We start from the raw sequence: 27,041 nt of genomic DNA, 5'->3' as shown, positions 1-27,041 counted from the left end.
CCATCAATCAAAACAGATCCAAGAATAATTAATTATAAAAGTGTTTTTTTCCCCTTGTACTCATGAGACTGACATGCGGAGAAAGATATTGAATGCTCTAATTTAATAAGAGGAATTCATGTATCCTTAAACAGACACTCTTTTGCTCTTACTACTAAATACCTCTTGCTTAGAAGAGAAGCAGGAAATAATAATTTCAAAATCTTTGTTATGACACAAAAACAATGCCTGTATTAATTATTTTTACTTTTCACATTGAAAGTTTTTAACATACCAAAATGATATATTTAAAATCCCTACCTGGTAAATCGTTTAGCAGTTGAAATCTGAAGGGGAAAACATAACTACCAATTCCAAGATTATCTGAAAAAAAACAAAAAACAATCAATAGTTGCCATTACCTTGATATGATCAGCACAAACATGGATCATTTGTAGAGAACCATTCATATATAATTCCTGAAAATACTGTTAATGTTGGCAAAGCACTTTTTTCTATAATGTTAAGCTTGCAATGGGAACAGTGTTCCACCAATAACATCATATATGTCACCATATCAACATTAATGAGGATTACTTGTAGAGAGACTTCATTAACCCATCTTATTTCAGAGAAGATTTTTTTTCATCTTGGTAATTTGATATGAGAAACAATGAAAGAAATTTGTCTTCAAACAGATAACATTTACAATGACATGCAATTCATATCTATGTAAATGATTAACAGTTCCAAAAAAAAATATAGAACACATATATATATATATATATATATTTTCATGGAATTGCGCTGTGTGTCGCCAATGTTGCAATTTGCGATTTTTTATTTCATCTTGCGACAAAAAACGGCTGCTGGCGATTTTCTGGCACCAAAATTTTTATTTGTTGACAATATCGATCTTCATTTTAATTGGTAAAAGTTAATCAAAGAGCAGATTGCTCTGAGGGATAGGATTGCCATTGTTTTATTGACACAATCGTGTATACGTGTAGCTGGATAATATTATTTTCAAAACTACCTAATTCAACTGCACAAGTAAAAATGTAATTTACGTAATCTGAATAGTTACAAAATAGCCAATCCCAGATAAAAGTGTATGAACAATGTACTTAGGCCTATTGTGTTTTATTTTTGTACTATCAATTCCAAGTTTACTTTCCACAGCAGTCACTGAGACTCAGAGTGGTGTCATACCACCAATTAAAAGTCCCTATCTGTTCAACCAAATTTTGCAATTTTCACAGCTATCTAAATATTTTACCTTAAGTTTAACGTCATAGAAACTAGGTATATCCTGAATTGTACAGGTGTCACCTTTCTGCATGCCAATTTTCAACATACATTCAAAATCATATAAGAAAGCAGAGAGCTTCCGAAAGAAGGTACCACTAAAAATAACCCCTGGTTTTCTGGAAATCTTAAATTAGTATACTATGGAGCGCATTAATCCTCAATTTTGAATGCAAACTCATAGACAGGTAAATTTTGGCTCAAAATGGTCTTAATATATTTCTCTTTAAACAAAACTTTCATTTCTGCAAATTTGTTGGTTAGTTTAGGTGAACAATGACATCAAATGCACTTTTTTTTGTCCGAGTAGGCCTACTTTCACATACGTTCTAAATTTGAGGGAGTAATTGGTGGTATGACACCTAAAGAGACAAAAAAGTTGATTAGAAATCTTTTATTTTGCTTTATTCTTAATCCTTAGTCAATTTGTAGTTAAAAACAGCCTATCTGAGCATTATGCGACTTATAATAAAAATTTCACAGCTCAATTTAAACTGACTGTAATGTATGACTTTGATAGAAAATACTTGAAAATTTCATTTTGGGCTACAGGAACATAAACTTTCAATATCAAGATCATTGTTTGCTGATTTTTTTCTTATTGTTCTACTTCTTTAAAGACTTCCAACAATTTTTGCAATGAATTTAGTAAAAAATCCAAGGTATTGAAGTGTCAAGGAATATTGACCCCCCTTTTTTTCATCTGGTGTCAGTAAAGTACTACAAATTGATCAAAAGTGCAGTCATGGTCATTTAACTGTGTTTATTTACATCAGTTAATAAAATTTAAGATATAAAAATTTCATTTGGAATAATAAATGGTGCTTTTGTGAGTTTCTGCAGTGCTTACATTAGGCTATGCTATCTGCCAAGTACATAGTATGACACAATGCTATAAGGGGTAAAAATCAAATAATTTCATTAAATCTGCATGACAAAATTTTTTTGGGGGTAGTAAACAACTTATGTTTCAATGTTTAACACCACAGAATAACTTTCTGTGCATTTATAACATTATTTAGGACATTTTTTATATAACAGCATATTGTCAGGATGGGAAAAGCTAAAAATAGGACAAATTCAAGTTTTAGGCTCTAAATTTGCAATATGTGACATTTTGCCCCCAAAAAGATTGAAATGTGGCTACTATTATCTCAAATGATCAGTTAAGACAAAAAAAAACAATTGTTTTCTGATTTTGATGTTTCACCGCATTTTGCTTAAAGGTGTCATACCACCAATTAAAAGTCCCTATCTGTTCAACCAAATTTTGCAATTTTCACAGCTTTCTAAATATTTTACCTTAAGTTTAACGTCATAGAAACTAGGTATATCCTGAATTGTACAGGTGTCACCTTTCTGCATGCCAATTTTCAACATACATTTAAAATCATATAAGAAAGCAGAGAGCTTCCGAAAGGAGGTACAAATGTACCACTAAAAATAACCCCTGATTTTCTGGAAATCTTAAATTAGTATACTATGGAGCGCATTAATCCTCAATTATTAATGCAAACTCATAGACAGGTAAATTTTGGCTCAAAATGGTCTTAATATACATTGTATTTCTCTTTCAACAAAACTTTCATTTCTGCAAATTTGTTGGTTAGTTTAGGTGAACAATGACATCAAATGCAAATTAGTGGTATGACACCAGAGTGAGAGAAGGTATTTCACTTCGTATCTTATCACCTATTTTCCTACGTTAATTCTAGGAGGAACCCCATTCCTAACTCTTTAAATATTTAATTTCTTTTGGGTCAGTGATCATGACTCCTTTCAGTACACATTCATCGGTTTAAATTGTGGTCGTTTTTAATATAATACGACATTTATCGACAGAACGAGCTAATACTCAACGTGTTGTTTTTGATTTGGAATTCACAGAAGTTACTTCCGGAAGGGAGACAACTCGAAACGATAATATGGAAGACTCCATTTCGCCTGAAGGGGTGTTCTACAACTTTACGATGTGGACTACATTTATTTTAATTTAAATGACGCAAATGATTTAAAATTATGCAACAACAATAACCCTACATAGAAAAGATCCAATGAGTTATAAATTAATTAACTGAGTGGGGAATCCAGAGCAACCATTCAATCTAATACCCCTTGAAGTCAAGAAAACTATAAGCATAAGCATAATTACCAAACAAACCCTGGAGCAAGAACGTATATTAAATGTTTATTAAACGACCTAGATGGTTCTCTATTTCTTTATTGAAGTACAATCTCAAATATCAGTTTCATAACGGTAACATATAAGAAAAACTCCACTTCAGTTCTTATATGACAGAAATAGATTTATCGGAATTCAGAAACCTCTTGCATGTTATCAAAACTGGGGGATTTCCTGTGACGCGTTTCTAAATTTATAAAAACACTAAATATAAATACTGCTTAATTCTGATTTTCCGTGTTGTTAAAAACATGCATATAAGTCAAGGGAATTATCAAACATGAAGATTATGAAAAGAACATTAAAGGAAAGTTGTTTAAGTTCAATCCTTTTGCTTGTTTTTACCTTTTAAAGCAAGACAATCTTAAGAATCTGTGATGTTCCTTAATGTTTAGAATAAAACGGTTGACGTGAGGGCATGACACCCTGAGCCAATCGTATAAGTCTACAGATTGCCTGAAAGCAATCGTATCCCAAAAAATAAATTGTAGAAAATTTTACCTGCCGACAAGTTTATGACTTTGTTTACCACCCTAAGCTAATCAGGTGTCATAATCCCATTTATCGGTTGGGTTATTAATGATCATCAAAATAAATTAATTCAAATATAATTGGTCAGTCGGCATTTTGTCTATAATTCATATGAAAAAATGTTCATACGACAATGTAATTTGCAATGTTTACCCTAGTTGTATGAAGAAAGCGTAACTGACAGGAAGTCGGAAATGATAATCAACTTGTTAAAAAAACATCGTTTTACTTGTTTGCCGTTTATTCAGACGAAATTTGTCTTTTACTGCCCTCAGCAATGATACGAAAATTACAAAACCGGCAGGCATTGATCATACTTATTTCTACGTACTGTTTATTCTCCTCATAAAAAGGAGCACACCTGAATAAAGAAAGATAACTCAATTTTACTTTTCTCTATCATTGAGATACCTACTTTGGACATGTCTAAGATATGTCTACATAATTCAGGCTTTAGAATTTATAGATTAGGTCTTTCGAGTTATGGAAAGAGTTAAAGAGGGTCTTAGTAGCAGTATGGATAGGATGCCTTTTGTCATCTTTACTGTATTCTTTATTTTTAATACCAATTGTCACTATCATTGACTATTCTGTAAATTTAATCACCTCTAATTTTCTTCATTCAATTACCATGATTACCCATTTGTTTCTAGTGTTTATATTTTAATTTAAAGACATTTTCTCTATTCTGTAGCATATACAGACCATAAGCTAATTTATATTCTTCTACATATGAAATATATATACTGACAAAAGAAAATAAAGTACACCTGTTGTTTTGTTGTATGTATATAAATCCTCTGCAATAACTTACTTAGTATTACATGTTAATTGATGTAAAGTGCAGGCTGAGTGCATAAGAAATTAAGATTGGACATAGCTTAAATTTTGGTAGAAGAAATAAAGACTCTAGCTGGTTCTAAAGTTTGCTCCAAGTTTTCCAAACTGGCAACCAAATATCGGAGCTGGCGATTTTTCTGGCTCCAACTGTTAGGAAGCCAGAGCAGCCTCTGATTTTGTGTACATTTGTATTACTTTTGAAAAAGGACTATTCATAATACATGTAATATAAAAATGCTTACCTTGAGATCTATAAAGGTCAAATGGACAGTCTATGTACTGCTTCTTTACCAAATATTCAGGATCATCTCTTATACCAGAATTATAAATAACTATAAAAAAATCATTATTTTACATTTAATTCATATATATATATATATATATAATTTAATATTCTATTTATTTATATATATATATATATATAAATAAATAAAATACTAAAGAAGACAGTACAATTATTATAGGCAATAAGGCATACATCAATAAAATAGCAACCCAAACACACAAAAGACCAAATTATTATAGCATTACTTCAATACCAACATTTACGCAGAGGGACTTACAAATGAATAGTCAACACTAACATCACAGTACTTCATTTTAATTTAAATGTTCTCTATCATGTCTATAGCTAAGCAGTTCTAATACACTGGAGTCTTATCTTCCAGGAGATGCATATTTCATCTAACCTCAAACTCTACAATGTTCAAAATGCATATATACACAGTTCATTTATACAATACTTTAAAGATCATTTTACTTGTAAACTGCAAGTGTATCACATATGACTTATATACAGATATACTTACAATGTTCATAACCTTCAAATCTGACACAAACTCCAGTCCCCGCTGTAGGATTAGCTATGTTCAAGTATACCACACTGAAATGTATCAAAAATAATCAGTTCACTAAATCTATTTTTATTTACATGTCCATATAAGGGGTCACTAAAATACCATTTATTACCTTATTATATAAATGAAATTTCGTGTTGTATTTTTAGGGTTCCATGTGTTATAAAAATACAAAATGTATATGACATGTCTGGCAGTAAAACATTAAAAAGATTCAATGTGGCACTCCATATTAACCCTTGCATTTAGGGAATGAGTATGTATACCGCTCCCAATTCATAATGTTTTTGTGGACTTCAATTGTGTTCCCTTCTTTAAGAGATTACTAGCTAGTATGATTGTAGAAAAAAAAATTGCATGTGTACATGGGGTTCCAAACTATGACATAAGAGGGGACTCTCAAATGAAACCAGAAAAATTAAAAGATATATATAATATATATATATGAAATTATAGAAACTCTAACTAATTTAGAGACAACTCAGACCTGTGAGTGAGTTTTGCAGAAAACCTGTAACAGTAATGAGAAAGACAAATCTGACCAAGTGATGCATACTTTAGACATTAAATAACCATGGTATGGAAACTTGTGGTTTAATTTAAGAGAGATTCATACACTTAAACATAACTTATTGTTTGAAAACTACAAAAATGATTATTTTGGGCCCACAATTTGGCCCCCAATTCCTAAACTATTGGGACCATAACCCCCTAAATCAATTCCAACCTTCCTTTAGTGGTATTGAACCTTCTTGTATCTTTTTTTTTTAGATATCCATACACTTAAACAGAAGTAATTGTCTGTTAACTAGAGAAAATTTACCCAAAACTGAATCCCAGCCTTCCCTGTGTTATATGGAAACTTGTGGTACAATGTCAGAGAGATCCATACAGTTACACACAAGTTATAATTGTCTTGAAACTAGAAAAATGATCAGTCAGAGCTCAGACATAAATAAGTCTGAATCTGCTTTTGACTCATAGAGGTCTAAATTTGTAAGTTTTAGGATTTGTCTCCCTTTAATGCAAGATAAAATATGACTTTAATAAGTCAAATATTGTTAAGCAAGAAATAATTGACCAGAATCAAAAAGTTGCAAATGTCGACTCCTACAAGTTGATAAGTTACCAAAATTGGTTAACTTCAAGACCCACGCATATTTATAAAAAGGTCATGCATCTAAATCAAATAATGACTACATTGAAAGACAATGCTTTGTCTTCTAAAGAAAAATATGAATGAGAGTCTAAAAAATCGGAGATAATGTTAATTTACCTTACAATGCAACCACCTGGAACCACACTTAATGAGGTAAAACATCTGTGTTAATTAAGGATGTTCATTTAGATAATTAAATATAGATAGTTCAAGTCCTTGTGAACTCTCAGACAGGTTTTTGCTGTCATAGGTGGTGTACTTTGGCCACAAATTAAAATTCAGTTTTTTCATCAACAGAAATAGACCTAAACAAGTCTGTCATTTTCTGACTTAGATAAGTCTAAAATTGAAAACACATTTTTATTATAAATACATGTACATGTTTTGACTTCTTTAAGTCAAATACAAAAATCGACCTGTTTATGTCTGAGCTCTGACTGATGATTGTTTTTGGCCCCTTTTTGGCCCTTAATTTCTAGACTGTTTGCCCAATAACCCCTTAAAATAAATCCCAACTTCTACTTATGGTATTAAACATTATGGTACAATTTCAGAACAATGGAAATACTAATACACAACTTTTTGTCCTGAAACTAAATAAATGCTGTTTTGGCCCTTTGGGCCCCCAATTCCTAAACCTTTGTGACCATAACCCCCAAAATCAATCCCAAGCTTCCTCTTGTGGTTATAAACATTGTTTTAAATTTTATTGATTTCTTATTTCTTATTATAAAGTTATAATCTGGAAACAATCCATCTTCGGACGAGGCTGACGATGACGACGAGGCTGGTCACGACAACGTGATACCAACATATGACCAAATTTTTTTTAATTTTTAAGGTCGTATAAAAATGGCTGAGCAGCACATCATTTCACATGAACAGGTAAGTTTTATTAAATTTATTCTTACGTCTTTCATCATAATACACTTTGAATAATATAAGAATAAGAATATTTATTATTCCAATCAAGGGGCATTGATGGGCAGCATGACATATACACATAGAACAATACATCATAATTTGTAACATAAAACATTGTTTTATATATATTGAAATGAAACTTTAAAAGTTTCAGACATTGTCAGACAGATTTTATTATCTTCATTTTATAAAAATCATATACATTTAATTCCTGGCAGGATAAGGATATCGCGAGTTGAAAACTGAGGACTAAGATTTATAGTAAGTACAATGTATACTGAAATTGTCAGATTCCTGTATCCCGCTTCTGGTATGCATGTATGATGGTATGTACGTAAGCAATTCTCATTTTTTTGGGGTAATTTCCTGTGTCCCGCTAGACTTCATTTCCGGTTTTCAGGAACACAAAATTTGACTTTCAAGTGTCACGCTTACAAAAAATTGGCAATCCTGTATCACGCTTAGACTTCATTTCCTGTTTTCATGACTTAATAATTTGACTTTCAAGTGTCACGCTTATAAAATATTGGCACGCTTAGACCCCAATGAGACCCACTTTAAACATATGACGGAAGTTTGACGTGTGAAAACATGACAGGACAATATACCTTATCGCTATTTGTCCACCACTACTGGATATCACACAGGTTCCCGTAAAATTTTGACGTCATAATACAAAATATCTGACGCCACAATGAAAAAGTGATTGTTGTACGTGTCAAAAGTTCAAGCGGCTGGGTCAGCCGGGATTAGCGATAAGGTGTATAAAGCTACCAAACTAGACTGAACATTAGTTATTTACATATATCATGTATATATAGAGAGAGATAGAATAGAAAAAACTCAGTCACTCTATGAAGTTTTATAACAAGCAAATTATGATATGTCCTCTTCAGGCTCTTATAAAAATAAGATACATGTTTAATTACCCAAATATTTCTTCACCAGGTTCATATGCACTTTTATGAGTTCTTAAGATGATTTGATTCATTTCACCCCATTTTTGACCATGAAAGAAAATTTGACATCAAGTTCATGAAGTAATAAAAAAGTGGAAAATCCCTATCTGTTTCCTTATATAATATACTGTGAAAACAACAAAAAACAAGTTTCTGGCAAGGAACCAGTAACCACAAAATTTAATCTCTCCGACTTGTTTTTGTGATTTAGAATGATACCTTCATCAAGGTTATGTAAAAAGCGCTTGAAAGATTTGAAAGACCAATAAAAAAATCAACGTCAGAAAGACGCAGTTTTTATTTTGAGCTGGTTTTACTTAGAATCACTAAAAATGCAAGACGTTGTAGCTCCCGTAACATACATACAATTTGACATAACTGCATCTTTAGAGATGCAGCTTGGTGCTCTTCCCCTTCCATTTCCAGGGATGGACAGTAAGTTATGAGTGGTTTGTATGGCTTATGTTACAGTGGTAAAAATAAATGTGTACAGGCCTTGTTTCTCAATGTCATAATTACTTAAGAGTCGACTCCTGTTTAACAGTCTACATGTAACATGATTCTGTGCTCTCATTAAAAATAATATTCTGTGTGTATAAGTGTTACGAATACCAATACTTGTTATTCATTATACAACCTGTAATGAAGAGAGCACCATACAATGTACGTCTTTTCTGGAATCATGTGTTTCACTAGAAAAAGATTGTCAATTGTGCACGCCTTAATGATGCCATTTACCAGATAGAAGGCATGCCTGTATCCCTGCTGTATTAAACATTTCCAGCACTTTTATAATCGACATTCTGTAGGGGTAATCATGGACATGTACATGTAATATAGAAATAATTGATGTTCTGTAAGTACGCAATCTTTATTCCAGTACGACTTAGGGAAAGTGACAATCTTATTAGATTTTAATTTCACAAATGTTTTGTCATGTTTGTGCAGTATAAACATGATAAAATCAAACTTTTTCACCTGTTTGCTCAACAATGACACTTGTTGGAAATGACGATGCATACAGTTTTGTCACATGGTGATGGAAGTCACATGACAGATTCGTCTGAAAACTATATACGGGAACTGGCTTATTGGAGGGCCGTAATGGGGGTACATTCATGACAATTAACGATAAAATTTCTTGCCAAATGACATTAATGGTGATAACTAATTTTTGGTGTAATGATAAAATGTACACTTTCTTTTAGACGATAAAATCATCAACTGATTTTGACAAATCACATTAACTTTTTTTTTAAAAATGACAGTAATAATTATAAATATTTGAGACCTCTGAGGAATCACAATAAGGATGTTTTGACGAATCATGATAAAGGATATTTTGACGAATTATGGTAAAATTGTAACCAATTTGGCCCTAACGGTAGCCAAAAATGACTGTTTGATGCCTGATGTTTAAGGGCATTACTACCCTCCTATTGACATTGATCCATTGTGCAAGAACAGTTTTGAAGCACTCTGTGAGCGCATTACTTGCCATTAGAAAAATAGAGAAAAGAATGTACAAAATAGAGTATACAAATATACATGTAGCATGTTTAAATTACTGAACATATATAACGTAGTACCAGAGTAGGGTTTATGGGATTATAGCATGTTAACTAAACAAGTGAAGTGATATTGATGGACGACAGTTTTAAAATATGGACATTACTCATTTACTGAAAGATAAAGATATGGTATCTTTTTTTTCCTTTTTAGACTTGCTTAAAACTGCAAGGTCTCTATCATCACTGCAGCACGAATGTTTTTATAAAAAAGAAGATGTGGTATGATTGCCAATGAGACAACTATCCACAAAAGACCAAAATGACACAGACATTAACAACTGTAGGTCACCGTACGGCTTTCAACAATGAGCAAATCCCATACCGCATAGTGAGCTATAAAAGGCCCTGATAAGACAATGGAAAACAATTCAAACGAGAAAACTAACGGCCTTATTTATGTAAAATAAAATAAACGAAAAACAAATATGTAACACATAAACAAACGACAACCACTGAATTACAGGCTCCCGACTTGGGACAGGCACATACATAAATAATGTGGCGGGGTTAAACATGTTAGCGGGATTTTTTTGTTTATTTTAATCTCAACTTAAACATCAAAATTGTGCACATACATGTACATGACAATATTTTTTTTTATTTATCTCTAATAACCCTATAGAGTTATATCCTTGACTATTTTATGCTATGACTTTACTTCATACACATATGGAAATGAAATTATATTCTGTCATCTGGTCATGTTTGTTGTGTAAATTTACAATACATGTATATTCCAATGACATTTCGCCCTGATTACCTGGTATGCTATAACTGAATTATCTTTATTTTTTTAGAATCTGGAGCAGCCATCTGTACATACTATTTAAGTAATGTTTGCAGTAAAGGTGCTGCTTGTCCATTCCGCCATGTTAAAGGAGACAGAACAGTTGTATGTAAACATTGGTTACGAGGTCTATGTAAGAAAGGAGATGATTGTGAATTTCTCCATGAGTATGACATGACAAAGATGCCTGAATGCTACTTTTTCTCAAAATTTGGTATGGAAATTATTATTATTCATATTTTTATTAGTATCAGTCAGAAATTGAATCTTTAGAGATGATTATATATATGGGAATATGTACATGTACATGATCATTATATTTATATTTAATAAAGAAAAACAAACCATGAAAAATAAGAGCTTTCCAATTTATTTCATTTCAATGGAATAACAGAAGAACTGTTAGTTGATTCCATTTTATGTTATTCCTTGCAATAGTTAAAGAACCATACAATTCAATTTCATGTCATTCTGTGCAGTAGTTTAAGAACTATTCCTCCCACCTTTTCTTATTTAATGTTTCTTACTGATTTCAAAACAGTTGTCCATTTTAGTATTGACGATTTCCACTTTTGCTAATCAGGAGTGATGGTCAATCATTGCCTATTAAAAATAATACATGTACTAATAAATCCCATTAGCATGATAAGTATGAATAATTATAGGTTTAAAACTGAAGTTTTCTAACCTTTTATATGAACAAGATACTTGTAGGATGGGTGAGGTAAATATTGATCTTTATTTTTACTTTTATACAGGTGAATGTAACAACAAAGAATGTCCATTTTTACACATAGACCCGTCATCAAAGTTAAAAGATTGTGCTTGGTATGACAGAGGATTCTGTAGACATGGTAGGTTAAAGCCAAACAAAAATCTAGTTTATTGAAATGATGCATGTAGCATTAACTTTTATTAAACTTCAGCCTTTGTCATGTTTTTCAAATATCTATACTGACTATTAAATGGTGGCAAAGTCATTAAAGTAATACATCATCTACATTGTATGGATTCATTTATTTTTTTGGGGTACCAATTTATGTGGAATGAAGGAAAATGATTATATAAGTAAACATGTAATGTTGTGGTTTTTCAAACCGGTGTATACAAACCTATAGTAAATTTTTACTTCCCTGAACATTTCAATTTGTGGTTTCCACAAAAGCAACGAAAATTGATACCTTGTTAACATTACATGTAGTATTATTTTTGGCAAAAAAAATTGACACTTAAGGTAAAATGCTTTAGAAATGCTTCAAATCTACAATATTTTATATGATTAAAATCAAACTGAACTTTAAAAATAAGTCAGGTTACGTATGCCAATGAGACAACTTTCCACCAAAGTTCAATGAATTGAAATAAACCATATGTCTGACAGTCATTCATAATCAACATTGCATCAGGTAATTTCCTTGTTATAAATTTAAATGCACCTGTATATCATAAGTCAGGGGATTTACTTAAATAAGTGATTTTCTAAATCTAAAAGTTGTCTTTCTTTAATAATCACCTATTTAAGTAGTACAAATTAATCACTAGAAGAAGTGATTTAATTTTATTTTAGCTCTAAATATAGAATACTGATGACCCAGGGACTAATTATGTTTCTAAACTTATCAGAACCAACATCTGTGTTGTCTAGGATGACCAGGTCATTTCAAGGTGATGACCTTGTACTGAATCTAGGATAATGACATTAAATCACTTGTTTAAGCATCATACCTCAATTTCCTTCCCAAAAATCACTCCTTTAAGTACATGTATCATTCTTTTAATAACCCCCACTAATTTCAACACCTCCGAACAGTGAAATTTTTATCACGAACAGTAGAATTTTATTAAATAATCTGAAAGATGAAACCTTGAACTTCACAGGAAAAATACCCCCACTGGTGGGAAAAATCTTTTTAAAAAGAATCAGTTCATTATGTAAAGCCATTATTATAGCATTTTTTTCAACTAAAATAGAATTTTCAGCTAAATGATAGCATCAAAGTCATAAACCTTGCTATTTAAAAGAAGCAAAAAGTTTATTGTTTTTAAATTTTACTAATTAAAAGATATTATTTTTAAAACCTATGTGTTTAAAATTTTGAAAAAACTACAAAATTCCAATTTGTGACAAAACCTTGAATTTGCTACTCAAATAAGTGATTTAAAAATTACTTATTTCAGTAAGTCCCTTGACTGATCATGTTTATACTGCACTTTTATTTGTTTTTTTGATTATTTTGTAGCTCCTACCAGTAATTGTAAAAACAGACATGTGATAAGTTTATTTTTCTCCATTATTTTGTAGGTCCTAATTGTAAGAATAGACATGTGAGAAGAGTTATCTGTCAGTGTTATTTAAATGGTTTCTGTTTGGAGGGTCCAAAATGTAAATTTATGCAGTAAGTGAAATGTTTAGACCATTATATGTGTGAGGTACTACAGGTATTCAATTATGTGAAGTAACAGGGTATCAGGAGCCTGTAATTCAGTGGTTGTCGTTTGTTTATGTGTTACACATTTGTTTTTCGTTCATTTTTTTACATAAATAAGGCCGTTACTTTTCTCGTTTGAATTGTTTTACATTGTCTTATCGGGACCTTTTATAGCTGACTATGCGGTATGGGCTTTGCTCATTGTTGAAGGCAGTACTGTGACCTATAGTTGTTAATGTCTGTGTCATTTTGGTCTTTTGTGGATAGATGTCTCATTGGCATTCATACCACATCTTCTTTTTTATATGATTTATATTGAAAGCTGTTATCCTTATTCTGATTGAAGTATATTTGTAATATTTGCAACTTCAAACTTAGCATTGGCGGATCCAGGGGGGGAGGTTTACTCTGGGTTGGGACCCCCCCTTTTTTTAAATGGCTGGATCCGCCCCTGCTTAGTACACATGTTCCTTATGATATGATCTTCTAATTGTAGTACCAAATTAGATTTTTTTACCCCAATTTCACAGTCCACTGAACATACAAAATGATAGTGCGAAAGGGCATCTGTGTACTGTGGACACATTCTTGTTTTACTGTAGATTCATATGTTTTTGTGGGTACATGTACTAATTTTGTGGATTCAGGAAAACTTGCATTTTCTTGCATAATTGATTTTGTGGTTTTGCCAATTTTTATATTCAAGCTTTTATGGACTTTAGTAATTCGCTCAACATTTAAATTTGTAATTCATTAGTCCCCATGAAACCTATAAAAGTTTGTACCCAAGGAAGAATAGTGAATCCACAGTAGTTCTTACTCTCAAGAACAGGATTAAGCTTAAATTTCAATCTTTTTCAGTCCCAAATTTGAATTGCCTGTTTATGAGACAAAAGAAATGACAAAGAAACCAATGATCACATGTCATTTTTGTGGAGAGACAGGACACAAAGCCAATAGTTGTTTTAAACAGGGACACATGCCAACAGGAATTCAAGATGGCAATAAAATAGAAATACAAGCTCAGGATAAACAACAATTACAGGTTGGTATGAAAGGATGAAATTCTTACTTACCCATAGATTTAATTAGAAATACAATATACAAACTGAAACAGGATATTTTTAAAATTCCAATAGATCTAAAATGTAATGCAACAAAAATGACATAAAAAATCAAACTGTTTTCATGTAACAGTTATTTGATTTTTTCATTAGATTAAAGTAGGAATTAAATAATATTCTGCAAATATCTTTTCATTTCCATCACCAAATCAGTTTAATTTTGACTTGGAGAAATATCATCATGATCATTTTTAAATACTTTTAACTGAAATTAAAAAAGTGGATTAATTTAATGTTTTCTTAAATCCTTATGAATAGAAATGTTATCGTCAGTGAGACTGCATTCAAAAGCAGGTTCAACAGTCATCTAACGTGGCATAGCTATAGTAAATTAGATTATTGAAAGTAATATTACAGTGAACAGATGTTATTCTATATAAATCTATCCAGTATTTTTCGATTTATATGATTGAACTATGAATCTCACAAACATAGGTTAATTTTCAGGGATCACAACAGAATATGACTAGTTCAATCAAACCAATGCCAGATTACAGAAACCCAATGAGACCTTTAGATCAAGTTACATGCTTCAAGGTGGGTGATTAAATATTATATGTTTAAAAAATTTGCCAAATGCAAGGGCAATACAAAACAAACAAGTCAAAGGAGATTCAATTGCATCCAAGCTACATTTAACCCTTTCCTCCATAATGACGCCTTTTGACGCCTGTGTAGTACCTCAGTTGAAACGCTTTGACTCCAAAATGTCTGCATCAGACTTTAAAAAAATTGTATCCAATATGAAAAGGAGATTCATGAGAATATCTGACTTCAAATTCATTGATGAAATATACGTTTTCACACTGCATTAACACTTTAAAGCTTGCGATTTTTTTTTACTGAAAAAAATCCTATGCAAATCAAGTATGTAAAAAAATAATTCCAATGGAGGAAAGGGTTAACAACTTAAATTCTGCTTAATCATGTGCATTTTTGCACTTGCAAGTTTTTTTCATTTTTTTGTCAGCAACACTTTGTCTTAACAATTGAACTAGTTTCAATGCACACATTCAATAAATCACTAGTTCTTTAATATGTTTTACTTAATAATCTAAAGTTGAAAACCCTTTCATTGAAGCAAAATATTTGGTAAAGTGATATAACTTGCATTAATTTGTAAGTTTTAATTACCAATGTTATACAAAGCATCACATTCTAGAAATTTAAATGCCCTTATTACTTTTTGAAGGAATGAAACATATTTATCAATGATATATATTTTAATAAAAAAAAAACATTGGTTGATTGATGACTGCTTACCATACAGCAGCAAATACAACATACATATTCAGGAAGATAACATGATAATGATATATGAATATACCTTGGTGTGTACTTAAGGGAATGGCAGACTTGGATTCTAAATGTGCTAGCTCACAATGTAACAGTCCTCAGGAAGATATGCCACCATACTTAGACATATTATGCTGACTCTTAGCCACCCAGTCTTTCCTTTAACACCAAAATATGTGTTAGGAAGACAGGGAAGTAGAAAATGCAAATTCATCATCTGGTTTTGTTCCAGTCCTGGATTGAACCCACATCCTCCTGTACTAGCACACAACAATGAGACCACTGAGGCAGTAATGTTGTTCAGTCTCCAGCTGTTTTCTCCTCTTTGGTCTTGTTGTTGTCTCTTTGACATATTCACCATTTCCATTCTCAATTTTATTTAGTTTGTTGTGTTATATTGATTCTATGGACTACGGTTTGCAAAAGCTCACATATTTTATAATGGTTATTACATACATGTATTATAAAACTTACTTCTTATACATTTTGTATTCACTATCATTCTTTATATTTCAGTGTGGAGAAAAAGGACATTATGCCAACAAGTGTAATAAAAGCCATCTTGCATTCCTTAGTTCAGGAGGAGGACATTGATATTGTTATTATGTTCTCAATTGTTATAATGGAATATGTTACAGAGATTTAAAAATGAAAGTACATGCGAGATATAATTTTCTGGATAAGAATATTTAAGATGGTACTGGAAAAGTTAGTGCTTAAATGAGATATTTTTCTTAATGACATGTGGTACTAAGCATGAAATGTTTAGAAACTTTGATTTTCATCTGTTAACTGATATTTAAGCATATGTTCTCATTGTTAACATGAAATAAAATTTGTAATTTTGAAATATAGACGAGTCTCTTTTTATTTTGATATTATATAAGAATTATCACTGAATAACATTAGTAAATCCATGTTAGGTTTTCAAAAATAAATGAAACTATGAAAACTGTTGTGAAAAATGCATTTCTATTGGCTTTCACCATTTTATGCAGGCAATATCTTTAAACTTTTATAGTTACGAATAGAAAGGTAAATGTAAGTATAACACAATAAAAGTGTTCAATCATATGTTTTATTTATAAGGTATACCTGATTTATAACTTGTATGGATTAATATTTGATGTAAATTAAAATGCATAAAGTAAAATAGTGTTAATCTTTAAAAAAAAATGATATGCACAATGAAACAATATGGCACCGAACACCCGTAAATTAAAAAAAATTATGGCAATCTATCATTATGTGATAATCAAATTAAAAACAACAGTACTAAGTGAATCATGGGGCAGCTTTACTATGTAATATGTATTTTAAAGTTCCAGCAAATGTTGATGTAATTATTATCACAAAATTTTATTTGATTTTGTGCAATAGCATTGACATGTTATTAAAACAAAATTTTATTTTTGTATCTTTTTTCCTGGAAATTATAGTAATTTAAAAAAAAAAATGAATGCACATTTGTATATAACTCCATAAGAAAACTGGCAGAACACATTCTTAGATTGTCTTAACAGAACCATTTCTCTAAATCTTTTTGTTAGCTTATTACATAAGATTATCACATCTTCTATATCCACTCACTTTTGAGTAATAGTATAATAAATTAAATACATGAAAACAAAGTACACGTAAAGCAATATTATAACATCTAGAGTTAACATGGTAAAGAATAAATTTAGTTAATAATAATAATCAAAGACAATTTTAATAAACAAAAGTATTGAGATATCCAAATACAACAGAGAAATATTTATTGTACTGTCACAATAAAGAACCATGACATAAACATTGTATTGTCACAACCAACGAGCCATGACATTCTTTTCCATGACAATTTGTATTGCCACACTAAAGAGCCATGACATTCTTTTCCATGACAATTTGTATTGTCACACTAAAGAGCCATGACATTCTTTTCCATGACAATCAGGGAAAGGGAACACATCTGGTATAATTTGTGCTTCTGTTGTGTATTCCTCCACAGAACCATCCACTCCATCAAAAGTTACCTAAAAAAATAATGCATTTATTCATACATTCTTGAATAAGTGCCCAAGTCTATAATTTTTCTTGTACTGGAATGACGTTATAACATAAAATAGGAGTAACTGAAGAAAAAGATGTAGTTTCTGTATTTATTTTCCAGCTATATTAAAAATAGATGATTTTACTTTAAATTCCTACACAAAACTAATTTTTATGTATAATCTTCCATTTGAAGGCAAAGTTTCAATTTTTTTTTCAATTAGTTATTTTTTCTGTGTTTGTAAAATTGTTATTTTCAAAAGATAATATCAAATAAGTTTCTTAATATAAATGTAAAATGTTGCAAAAATGTTCCTGCTTAAAAAGTTGTTAAAATTAGACATATCGTTTTGCATCTTTTAAGGTGTGAGATAATGAAGATTCCCATGCAACTTTTATCTTCAAAACGTTCTGATTAGTTGTAGTAATATGAGTTATGTCCCTTTGAAATTTTGGTTCCATGTCTTTTTCTTGTTTGATTTGTATGAAATTCATATCAAAGGTTATTTCAAGCAAGATCTAGGAACCGTATTTGTGAAAAATGATTAAAACAAATATATATTGGAGTTATTACCCTTAGACATACAAGTGCATTGGTTAAGAAACGTTAGGTTGCAGTTCTCTCATTTGAAAAAAATTTCATTGCACCTATATCAAGTGAATGTTTGTAGAAGTATCTGATGCAGTCTTTACCTAAGTTGATCAAATACATTAGCTATTTTTTTGTAGATGCCCCGCTTATTTAGTACTATCTTTAGTACCAATCATGTAAATTAAACAATGAATTGACATCTTAATATCGTAATATGTTTATTTATACCTGAATAAAAAAGCCCAGCCATCTGCCATCTAGTGGATTGTCATATTCTGCAACAAAGGTGTTATTTCCCTGCAAGTTGAATACCAATTTGTATTTTTGAGACAAGCACATGCAGACTCCAATAACATTTGTATCAATCGAACATAACATTTAGGTATTTGATAAAAAGAGGAACAGAAATATTCAAATTGATTGACTTTTTAGTTACATAGTTTGTTGAATTTGGTGTATTTGTTTTTATAACAGACAGATGACATTCCAATGGGTGCTTATAATGAATCTCTGCTAGACAAATTGTTCTTGTACTCTCTTGAAGATAAGAAAAACATCTTAAAAACAAGAAGAAATTTACATTCAAAACTTCTGTTCTAATTTTAAATCTATGCCCCAACAAAAAGATAAGAATGGTAGGTGCCTAAACAGAAATACTTACAAAGTCTTTAATCTTATCTGAAAACCAGAGAACAGGGTGAGGATACTTGTGTGTAGGATTGCCTGGTTCACCAACAAACAGCCTGAAATCACGTCTGAAAATAAATGATTTACATATTAAAATTAATAATTGACAAGTTTTTTTTCATATTTTGCCATGTATTTATACAAGAGTTGACACTACAAAATGGTCAGCGACAATATTATACCCCGTTAAAATGCAACATATGCCAGCAAAAACATATTTTACATTGTAAAGGTTTGCTACTGTCCTCTGCTCTCCTATGACAGCACTGTGTCCCCTCCTTACAAGATAAATGAGTTACTGTACATTACTTAAATACTAAGTAACTTTATAAGCTCTTATATCAATGGCTTCAGACAAAAAAGGTTTACAGCTATATATACCTTTTAGTGTCTGTTGTAACTGCAAATTTGGCCTTAACCGTTTTCGGTTTCATATTAGTAAAAAGTGTTATTCGCCCACCAATTGAGGTCTGCAAAAAAGAAACAAAATATTTTCAAGAGTGTTGTCAATACGGAAAAATTTAAGAACCGTAGTTTAATTTAGTAGTGATAGTGTCACAACAATCTATCTACTATAGGCCTTAATAAACCAACAATCAATCAACCAATCACAATCTAAAAGTTATGTGTAACGTTTATAATAAATTTAAATTGGAATGGTTTGTGCTATCCATCTATTAAATGTGATAGGTTGATTATGAAATCGTTTCCCCTTAGTTTGTTAAACTGACAATAAATATGTTAAACAACTTTAAACAAATCAGTGCATGATTTTCGTATTCACCACATGAGTTTCTAATATAAACTTCACCAGGTACAAATGTACCTTGTATTCAAATGTTTGAAAAGCCAAAAAGGATAGAAATTAAAAACGGTTGAAACTTCAAAGCGTAAAATCCAAGCAGACCAATTAAGAACAGTACAAGACTTTTTTTTATATTACACATGGTCTTTGATTTAAACATAGATGTATAGTTTGACATAGATATAACTTCATTCGAAGTTATAGTACAACAGATCTGAGATACAACACAATATATATCCTTTGACAAGAATCCAAGATTACGTTTCACGTACGACAATTCTCACAACAGGAAAAAATAAAAAGGAAGTTTCTACATTTTGTACATTTTATCAACTTACAATTTCTCGTTTCCAAAACATCTTCGGTAGATCTTTGTTCTAGAAACAAGTGTTTGTAAACATAAAATTATAACTATGTATGAAATAATCTATAGATAATGACAAAAAATAATTCTCATGCAGTTGAATCATTAGGTATATATGCATGATATGACACTTTTAATACAAAAAAAGTAACGAAACGATTTTGTTCATTGTTCTTAAAAAGTCAAAGAGTCAGTGCTTATATATACCATTTTGATGGCATGTTTTGAATGAATTTTCTTTTAGATTAAAATATATATGTCTGATATAAAACTACTCGAATAAAATAGTTGAAATAAAAAAGCAAAGATACTTACTGTTAAGATAGACAAGTAGAATGCACGTAAAGAGAGCATAGTATCGGTGAGGTGACCTATAAGTGTATGTTCTGCATCTGGAACAATTCTGAAATATAAAACTTATTTGTAGCACTAAATAACTTAAAAGGAGTTTAAATGAAATAATAGGATGTCACTATGGATAATTGGACAGGAATATACAGACATACAAACTCATAAGTAGAAAATAGACAAACGAAGACGTGACAAAAAAAGTGATAAAGACTAAAAGACAAACAACAGAATACAAATGCTAGAACATAAAGACTGAGCAAAACGAACCCCGCCATAAAACCGAGGGTGAACTCATACGCTCCGGAAGAGTAAACAAACCCTACTCAACATGTTACAACCATCGTGTTGCTCAATAATCATTTAAGTACAATATCGGTGATAAGTCTTAATTCAGTAGGTCACACTCAGGGAAAGGCGTCCATAAAATTTTCAAAGGGATGATATCAACTTTACCACTCAGAACTCCTGGTTTAAAATTTTCCTTGTGAATAGCTATCCTCCCCCAAGGAAATCATTATAGGACGCCCAAGCCCCATAATTCGTATCAACAGGGAAAAATATACTCCATATGCCAGCTCTGATGGGATGTTGCTACAAAGAAAAGGAACGTTCATAATTGGGAAATTGAAATCGTCTTTTTTTGTGGTAAAGTTTTGTCTCAAGTGACCCTCATTGACAATCCCTAGTTGTGTGTCAAGATATTTATAAGTATGGGACTAGAGCAGCCAACTCTTTAAGGGTTTCGATTCTTAGTGTAATTGTTTTTACTCTATTAAATATTCGTGGATTGTCATCTGATTGTGTTTTTAAGCCTATGAAAAACCTGTAGTAACCTTCATTTACGTAATGCTTCAATACAACCCTGACAACTGCTACAAAAATATTCTTTCTATGACCTGTAAGCCATTTACCTGAGGTATTTGGGTCCAGCAAGCTGATTGTAATAATAGTGTGAATCATCTGTCAAGAAGAACTCGTCCCCAGAAGATGTAATTATCATCTTATGAACTGTTTCATATCTGTCATTATATGCTGTAACAAATAGATATAGGAAGATGTGGTACGAGTGCCAATGAGACAACTCTTCATCCAAGTCACATGCAATTTATAAAACTAAACCATTATAAAACAAGGTGTCATCATGGTCTTCAACACAGAGCATTGCTTATTTAGCAATATATGTAAATAATATTGCTTTACACGTTTCATCAGATTTTTTTATTATTAAATCCTTATTAAAACATACATAACTTATAAAGCACGTCTTACTCATATACAAGTAAATAAGAAAAGTTCATCTGAATGACGATGTGTGATCCTGGAAAGGTTAACTGCTTTTGATTATTAAATTTTCTGTTGGTTCAGTATCAATGCTATAACTCAGCATAAACAGTGTTGTTTCAATTTTTAAAAGTTGCAGTTAAAAAAATATTGTATATTTACTTTTATAATTGATATAAAAATAAGGCAATATAACAAAACGTATTTATAAATCAAGCATACCTAATGGGTCGATATAAGAAGCCATTTTCTGAGTTAATGGGTTGTCTAAATACCCCGTAAAGTTTTCTTTATAGTATTCTTTGAATTCAAAAGTCCAGCCACCAAGTGATCGATAGTGATGATGCAAGTTCTGCAAATACAATACGTATATATATATTCTATGTTGTAATGTCCGACTGCTGTTTCTGGTCAGGGTGAAGGTTGAAACGTTTAAACTTGATGCATTTGTTTGCACATGTCTTAAGTCAGGAACCTCTTGTTCAGTAGTTGTCGTTTGTTGATGTGGTCCATACGTTTTTCTACTTTTTTTTATACAGATCAGACTGTTGAATTATTCCTGTTTGAATGGTTTTACATTAGTTATGTTTTTGGGTCCTATATAGCTTGCTGTTCGGTGTGAGCCAAGGCTTTGCGTTGAAGGCGTACTGCGACCTATAATGGTTTACCTTTTACTAGTTGTGACTTGTCTTATTGACACTCATTATGACATACTTTTTATATCTATATAATTTTCTTTTATTCTCTTTAGTTCAGAATTCATACATGCATCGATATACTATATTATCACGGTTCTCTAAATGTAGACCTGATAATACCTATTTAGACCTCATGTGATTTGAGCACTCGTCGTTTAGATTATTATCACTTGTCCGTCATTAAACTTCTTATTATCATCACTTCTTACTGTCTTTTTAGTAAACTTGTGCTGATAAATTGCTGTGTCATGGAAGCTTACAGTATCCTGTATTTCTATATGAATCCAGTTCAAACATATAAACGACTTTAACCTAAATCGTTAAAAGGAATACTTGATGGACCAGTAAATTATTGAAATAATTTTATCCATGTACATATATATACCTGAACAAAATTGAGCAAATCCATCACTATTGGAGCTATTGCTATAACTCGTTTGTCTACAGCACCAGTTAACCAAGTTATCCATCCACGCTAAAACGACAAATCAGATTGTATAAATCACTTGGAAAGACGAGGCTTGTATGATCTTGTATTAGTATGTAAACACAGACTTATAAGATTTAGTCAAATTAGACATATAGCTTAAAATAAAATTGAGAATGGAAATGGGGAATGGAAATGGGGAATGTGTCAAAGAGACAACAACCCGACCATAGAAAAAACAACAGCAGAAGGTCACCAACAGGTCTTCAATGTAGCGAGACATTCCCGCACCCGGAGGCGTCCTTCATCTGGCCCCTAAACAAATATATACTAGTTCAGTGATAATAAACGCCATACTAATTTCCGAATTGTACACAAGAAACTAAAATTAAAAAAAAAAAAATAAAAAAAAAATAATTAAAAAATACAAGATTAAAGGCCAGAGGCTCCTGACTTGGGACAGGCGCAAAAATGCGGCGGGGTTAAACATGTTTATGAGATCTCAACCCTCCCCCTTTACCTCTAGCCAATGTAGAAAAGTAAATGCATAACAATACGCACATTTGAAATTCAATTCAAGAGAAGTCCGAGTCTGATGTCAGAAGATGTAACCAAAGAAAATAAACAAAATGAAAAAACTTACATACTTGAAGTTTTCTAGTTTTATGTTGGCTTTTATTTTGCTTATTTTTATTAATTCTAATATGAATTAAGTGAAGGATGGGATAGTTTATAGAAGTTAGATTTTCAAACTGAAAGGTTATTTTGGTTAAAACTATTGGTTATGACAACATATATTCTAAATTTGAGACTAACCTTTGAAGCTCCTGTGACGACGAACTTGTCTATATTGACACCAGTTTTCGTCTTTACAACACTTGCAATCGTGTCCAAGCCTCGAACAGCAGCCTGATATAAAACCAATATATATAAGGAAACGATCAAATTTATCTAAAATAGCAATTCTACAAAAAGAACAATTTATGAAAACATTTCTGAATTAATGACACTTATTAATGATGAACAATATTATTTAATTCAAAGATTACTATGAATGAATACTTCATGTGGAATTTAGATAACCCATTTTCGATAAAAAAAAAAATAACTTCGTTTATCTTAAATGTATGTGATATCACACAATTAAGATTTCATATGATAATTATTCAATGTGCTCTGTTACATATAAGAAACTGCTGTGTTTGTATCAATGAAACCATTTAAACAATACAACCTTTGTCATCGGAAATTGCATTATTATTTCTGGGTCTGTCCCATTGTTCTCGACAAATTTCCTCCATGTCCACGCAATAATAGCGTCTTCTGTTCGATGCCTCTTTGTTGGATCCGCCTATCAAATGACAAAAATAAAGCGTATTTACATATTTCTAATATATAAAAAAAAAAGAAGATGTGGTATCAAAATCTAGATGAGAGGCTAGCTACCAATTTCTGAACAGTCTTCATCAGAAAATGTATTTCAGGTATACCATTCATTATGAACAACACCAAAAGTTTTTAATTTCTCTGAAGAAAAAAAACTATCAAAGGACCTAAAATTGTAAAACTAAGCCCTAATTAAGTTTTATTTTATGATTATAAAGTAAAATGTCTTGGAAATGTTGTTAGTCTAGAGTTTAGACTCGTTAACAATACAATTTGAATGAACGGACACGTGGCCGCGTACATCAATGAGAGATTCACGCCAAATAATGTCTATCGGTTCTATCATCTCAGAATTAACCCGATTAATTCAGTCGTTATATTCCGCTTACTACATTAACGCCTGAATGCATAGACAATGAAAAATCTTCAATCAACCATTCGGAATTAGCTCGGGTTTTACCTATCTCGATAAAATTGAGCTAATTGCTGATTGGTCACCTCTTCTACAGGGCACCAATCAAAATCCAGGATTCGTGAAGAGTTTTTATCGTGTAAGGAATTCAGGCCCTCGCAAGTAGGAGAGATCGATTACGGGGAGGGTCTGAATTATTCGGGTTATCTCAGAATGCGCTCTCTGTTAACCCGAATAATCCAGTCGTTATATTCCGCTCGCTACCATCACTCCTTCCACGAAAAACTGTAGTGGATAGAGAGCGCTAAATTATTCAAGTTAGTTCTCTGTGATTGACAATTTTAAGAAAATTGGCAATACCTCTTTGTACATGTATATTTTGTATAGGAAAATGTAATGTGACAATTTTAACAAGAAAATAATATTTATTATATTTTTATAACTAAGTACACTTCGTCAGTAGTTGTCATTGTGTGCAGACCAGTTTGACAAAAGGTTTACAGATGTTGACAGAACGTCAGCACGTTATTTCCCCCGCTATATATACGAGTAAGAAAATACAATGAAAAGATATAGTAGTATATCAATGAACACCAGGAAGTAATAAATATCGCATGTACCTTGAACATAATAGGCTGGTTAGGTATCATTTTTAAGTCAGCACAAACACTGCCGGTTGATACTGCTAAAGCAGTGGTCATGGCTACAAATGCCTCATCTACTGGTGACCATCTTTAATATATAAAAATGTGACAATTTTAACAAGAAAATAATATTTATTATATTTTTATAACTAAGTACACATGAAAAATAATATCACGACTAAAAGTATATATGGTCGTAAATGAAAAAAAGAATCGAACGAGAAACAAAATTATTTAGAGGACAACACATAGTCTTGACCAATAAACAATCAGAAGTAAATGTACATGTAATATGTCAACCTATAGAGTATAGATTGTTCAAAATCCAAAATAGTTGTGGATAAATTAACAGAAACAAAGACCTGGCGTTATACGTACTGTCATCAACATGATCAAAACGAAATACCATAACATAAGGCAAACGAATTACAGACATGTATATTCTTTATTTTTGTTGAAAATAGTAATCTGTATTCGTTATGACATTATAAAGAACATCTACAGCTATTGAAAAATAGAATTGTCTTGTACTATCATTATAAACGTGATCAGTATGTTATTTTGCTTACTTGGGGGTGTTGTGCCCGCCGTCTATCAGCATTAAAGCGGTGTCTTTATGAACAATCTTGTCCGGAATCGTTATTTCTAAATAATGCCACCATATTGGATGGTCTGAATTAGCTTCTATAATTAATAAAAAGATAAATAGAACAGCTGAAAAAATCAAGAATCTTAAATGTGATATGTGAGGGGGGCCACCATATGTGTGACAAGTTTATGACAAAGTTAAATCTATTTCGCTTTTTGTAAGAAGATTGTCCTAGTCTTTCAATAAGTTTTTTTTAGAAACTAGCAAGTAAATTAAATGAAACGATTTACGAATGCCAAAATGTTAAAGGAATCTGAAAATTTAACAGTAAAAAAAACTTCATTTAAACACTTATAAACTAAATTTGCCAAAGATTTTTTTTATTTTTTTTCTCTTTGATTTTACTCATGAACATTTTAACTTTTAGTTTGTAAATATTTTATTTTTTTATTATTTTAATGTGATTATCATACCAGATTTCCATTTCAATGAGGTCATATTGTACACGTATAAAGTATATCCTGGTCCTTTCTTCATATTAAGTTCAGAGAAATTGTAATGATGGTCTGGAGTATGTACATAGTCGTCTAACGGGGATCCCACAACAAACGATAATGCTGTTATCCATATTATAAATGCTTGCTCCATGTGTATGGTGAGGATAGTTTGGTTCATGTACTAATTACTGCTAGAACTGTATCATAATTTATGAGATTAATCATACGACGCACTCTATTCAAGTATAAATAACAGCGGATGTTCCGTTTCCTTTCTCCAATAATGACCAACACAATAAATAGAACCAATAATAACACTTCATTTCTC

At 31.3% G+C, this 27,041-nt stretch overlaps 3 protein-coding genes across 5 annotated transcripts in view; 1 reads left to right on the top strand and 2 right to left on the bottom strand.

Moving 5' to 3' along the window:
* LOC143045726 (uncharacterized) overlaps positions 1 to 8,846 on the bottom strand; it is a 28,672-nt gene extending 19,826 nt beyond the window's left edge. The window contains exons 1-4 of the mRNA XM_076218441.1: positions 8,710 to 8,846; positions 5,650 to 5,723; positions 5,083 to 5,172; positions 301 to 363 (exon numbers count right to left, since the gene is read on the bottom strand). Coding sequence (XP_076074556.1) covers positions 301 to 363; positions 5,083 to 5,172; positions 5,650 to 5,723; positions 8,710 to 8,771 — 289 coding nt within the window. The 5' untranslated portion in view covers positions 8,772 to 8,846. The remainder of the gene's footprint in view (positions 1 to 300; positions 364 to 5,082; positions 5,173 to 5,649; positions 5,724 to 8,709) is intronic.
* A 156-nt stretch (positions 8,847 to 9,002) lies between these two features.
* On the top strand, positions 9,003 to 16,798 carry LOC143045725 (cleavage and polyadenylation specificity factor subunit 4-like). 2 transcript variants are annotated; one of them, XM_076218438.1, is made up of 7 exons: positions 9,003 to 9,174; positions 11,108 to 11,311; positions 11,856 to 11,951; positions 13,400 to 13,493; positions 14,388 to 14,571; positions 15,098 to 15,187; positions 16,463 to 16,798. In XM_076218438.1, the coding sequence occupies exons 1-7, from the start codon at positions 9,072 to 9,074 to the stop codon at positions 16,538 to 16,540; spliced, it is 849 nt and encodes a 282-aa protein (XP_076074553.1). In that variant the 5' UTR covers positions 9,003 to 9,071; the 3' UTR covers positions 16,541 to 16,798. The 2 variants fall into 2 exon arrangements, with proteins under 2 accessions (XP_076074553.1, XP_076074555.1); XM_076218440.1 differs by having other exon boundaries at positions 9,060 to 9,188.
* An 848-nt stretch (positions 16,799 to 17,646) lies between these two features.
* Positions 17,647 to 27,041, bottom strand: LOC143045724 (autocrine proliferation repressor protein A-like). 2 transcript variants are annotated; one of them, XM_076218436.1, is made up of 14 exons: positions 26,690 to 27,041; positions 26,197 to 26,311; positions 25,604 to 25,715; positions 24,420 to 24,536; positions 24,002 to 24,094; positions 23,144 to 23,233; positions 22,283 to 22,412; positions 21,691 to 21,811; positions 20,744 to 20,831; positions 20,403 to 20,441; positions 19,641 to 19,729; positions 19,234 to 19,327; positions 18,801 to 18,869; positions 17,647 to 17,964 (listed from the first exon to the last, which is right to left on the bottom strand). In XM_076218436.1, exons 1-14 carry the CDS (start codon positions 26,889 to 26,891, stop codon positions 17,845 to 17,847), a joined length of 1,479 nt encoding a protein of 492 aa, XP_076074551.1. In that variant the 5' UTR covers positions 26,892 to 27,041; the 3' UTR covers positions 17,647 to 17,844. The 2 variants fall into 2 exon arrangements, with proteins under 2 accessions (XP_076074551.1, XP_076074552.1); XM_076218437.1 differs by lacking the exon at positions 20,403 to 20,441.

This window comes from Mytilus galloprovincialis, chromosome 9 (genome assembly GCF_965363235.1).
Source record: "Mytilus galloprovincialis chromosome 9, xbMytGall1.hap1.1, whole genome shotgun sequence".
NCBI classification, from domain to species: domain Eukaryota; kingdom Metazoa; phylum Mollusca; class Bivalvia; order Mytilida; family Mytilidae; genus Mytilus; species Mytilus galloprovincialis.
This window is presented reverse-complemented; position numbering and strand designations above follow the sequence as displayed.

What these genes read in the sequence shown, in the direction of transcription:
- LOC143045724 (XM_076218436.1), bottom strand. Translation starts at nt 26,891, where the DNA reads ATGAACCAAACTATCCTCACCATACACATGGAGCAAGCATTTATAATA. An exon ending in ACCAGCCTATTATGTTCAAG is followed by an intron (nt 24,537 to 25,603) that starts GTACATGCGATA and finishes GTCATTTGATAG; the next exon opens with GCGGATCCAACAAAGAGGCA. An exon ending in TGCAATTTCCGATGACAAAG is followed by an intron (nt 24,095 to 24,419) that starts GTTGTATTGTTT and finishes GTTTTATATCAG; the next exon opens with GCTGCTGTTCGAGGCTTGGA.
- LOC143045725 (XM_076218438.1), top strand. Translation starts at nt 9,072, where the DNA reads ATGCAAGACGTTGTAGCTCCCGTAACATACATACAATTTGACATAACT. An exon ending in TCCATTTCCAGGGATGGACA is followed by an intron (nt 9,175 to 11,107) that starts GTAAGTTATGAG and finishes TTATTTTTTTAG; the next exon opens with AATCTGGAGCAGCCATCTGT. An exon ending in CAGAGGATTCTGTAGACATG is followed by an intron (nt 11,952 to 13,399) that starts GTAGGTTAAAGC and finishes ATTATTTTGTAG; the next exon opens with GTCCTAATTGTAAGAATAGA.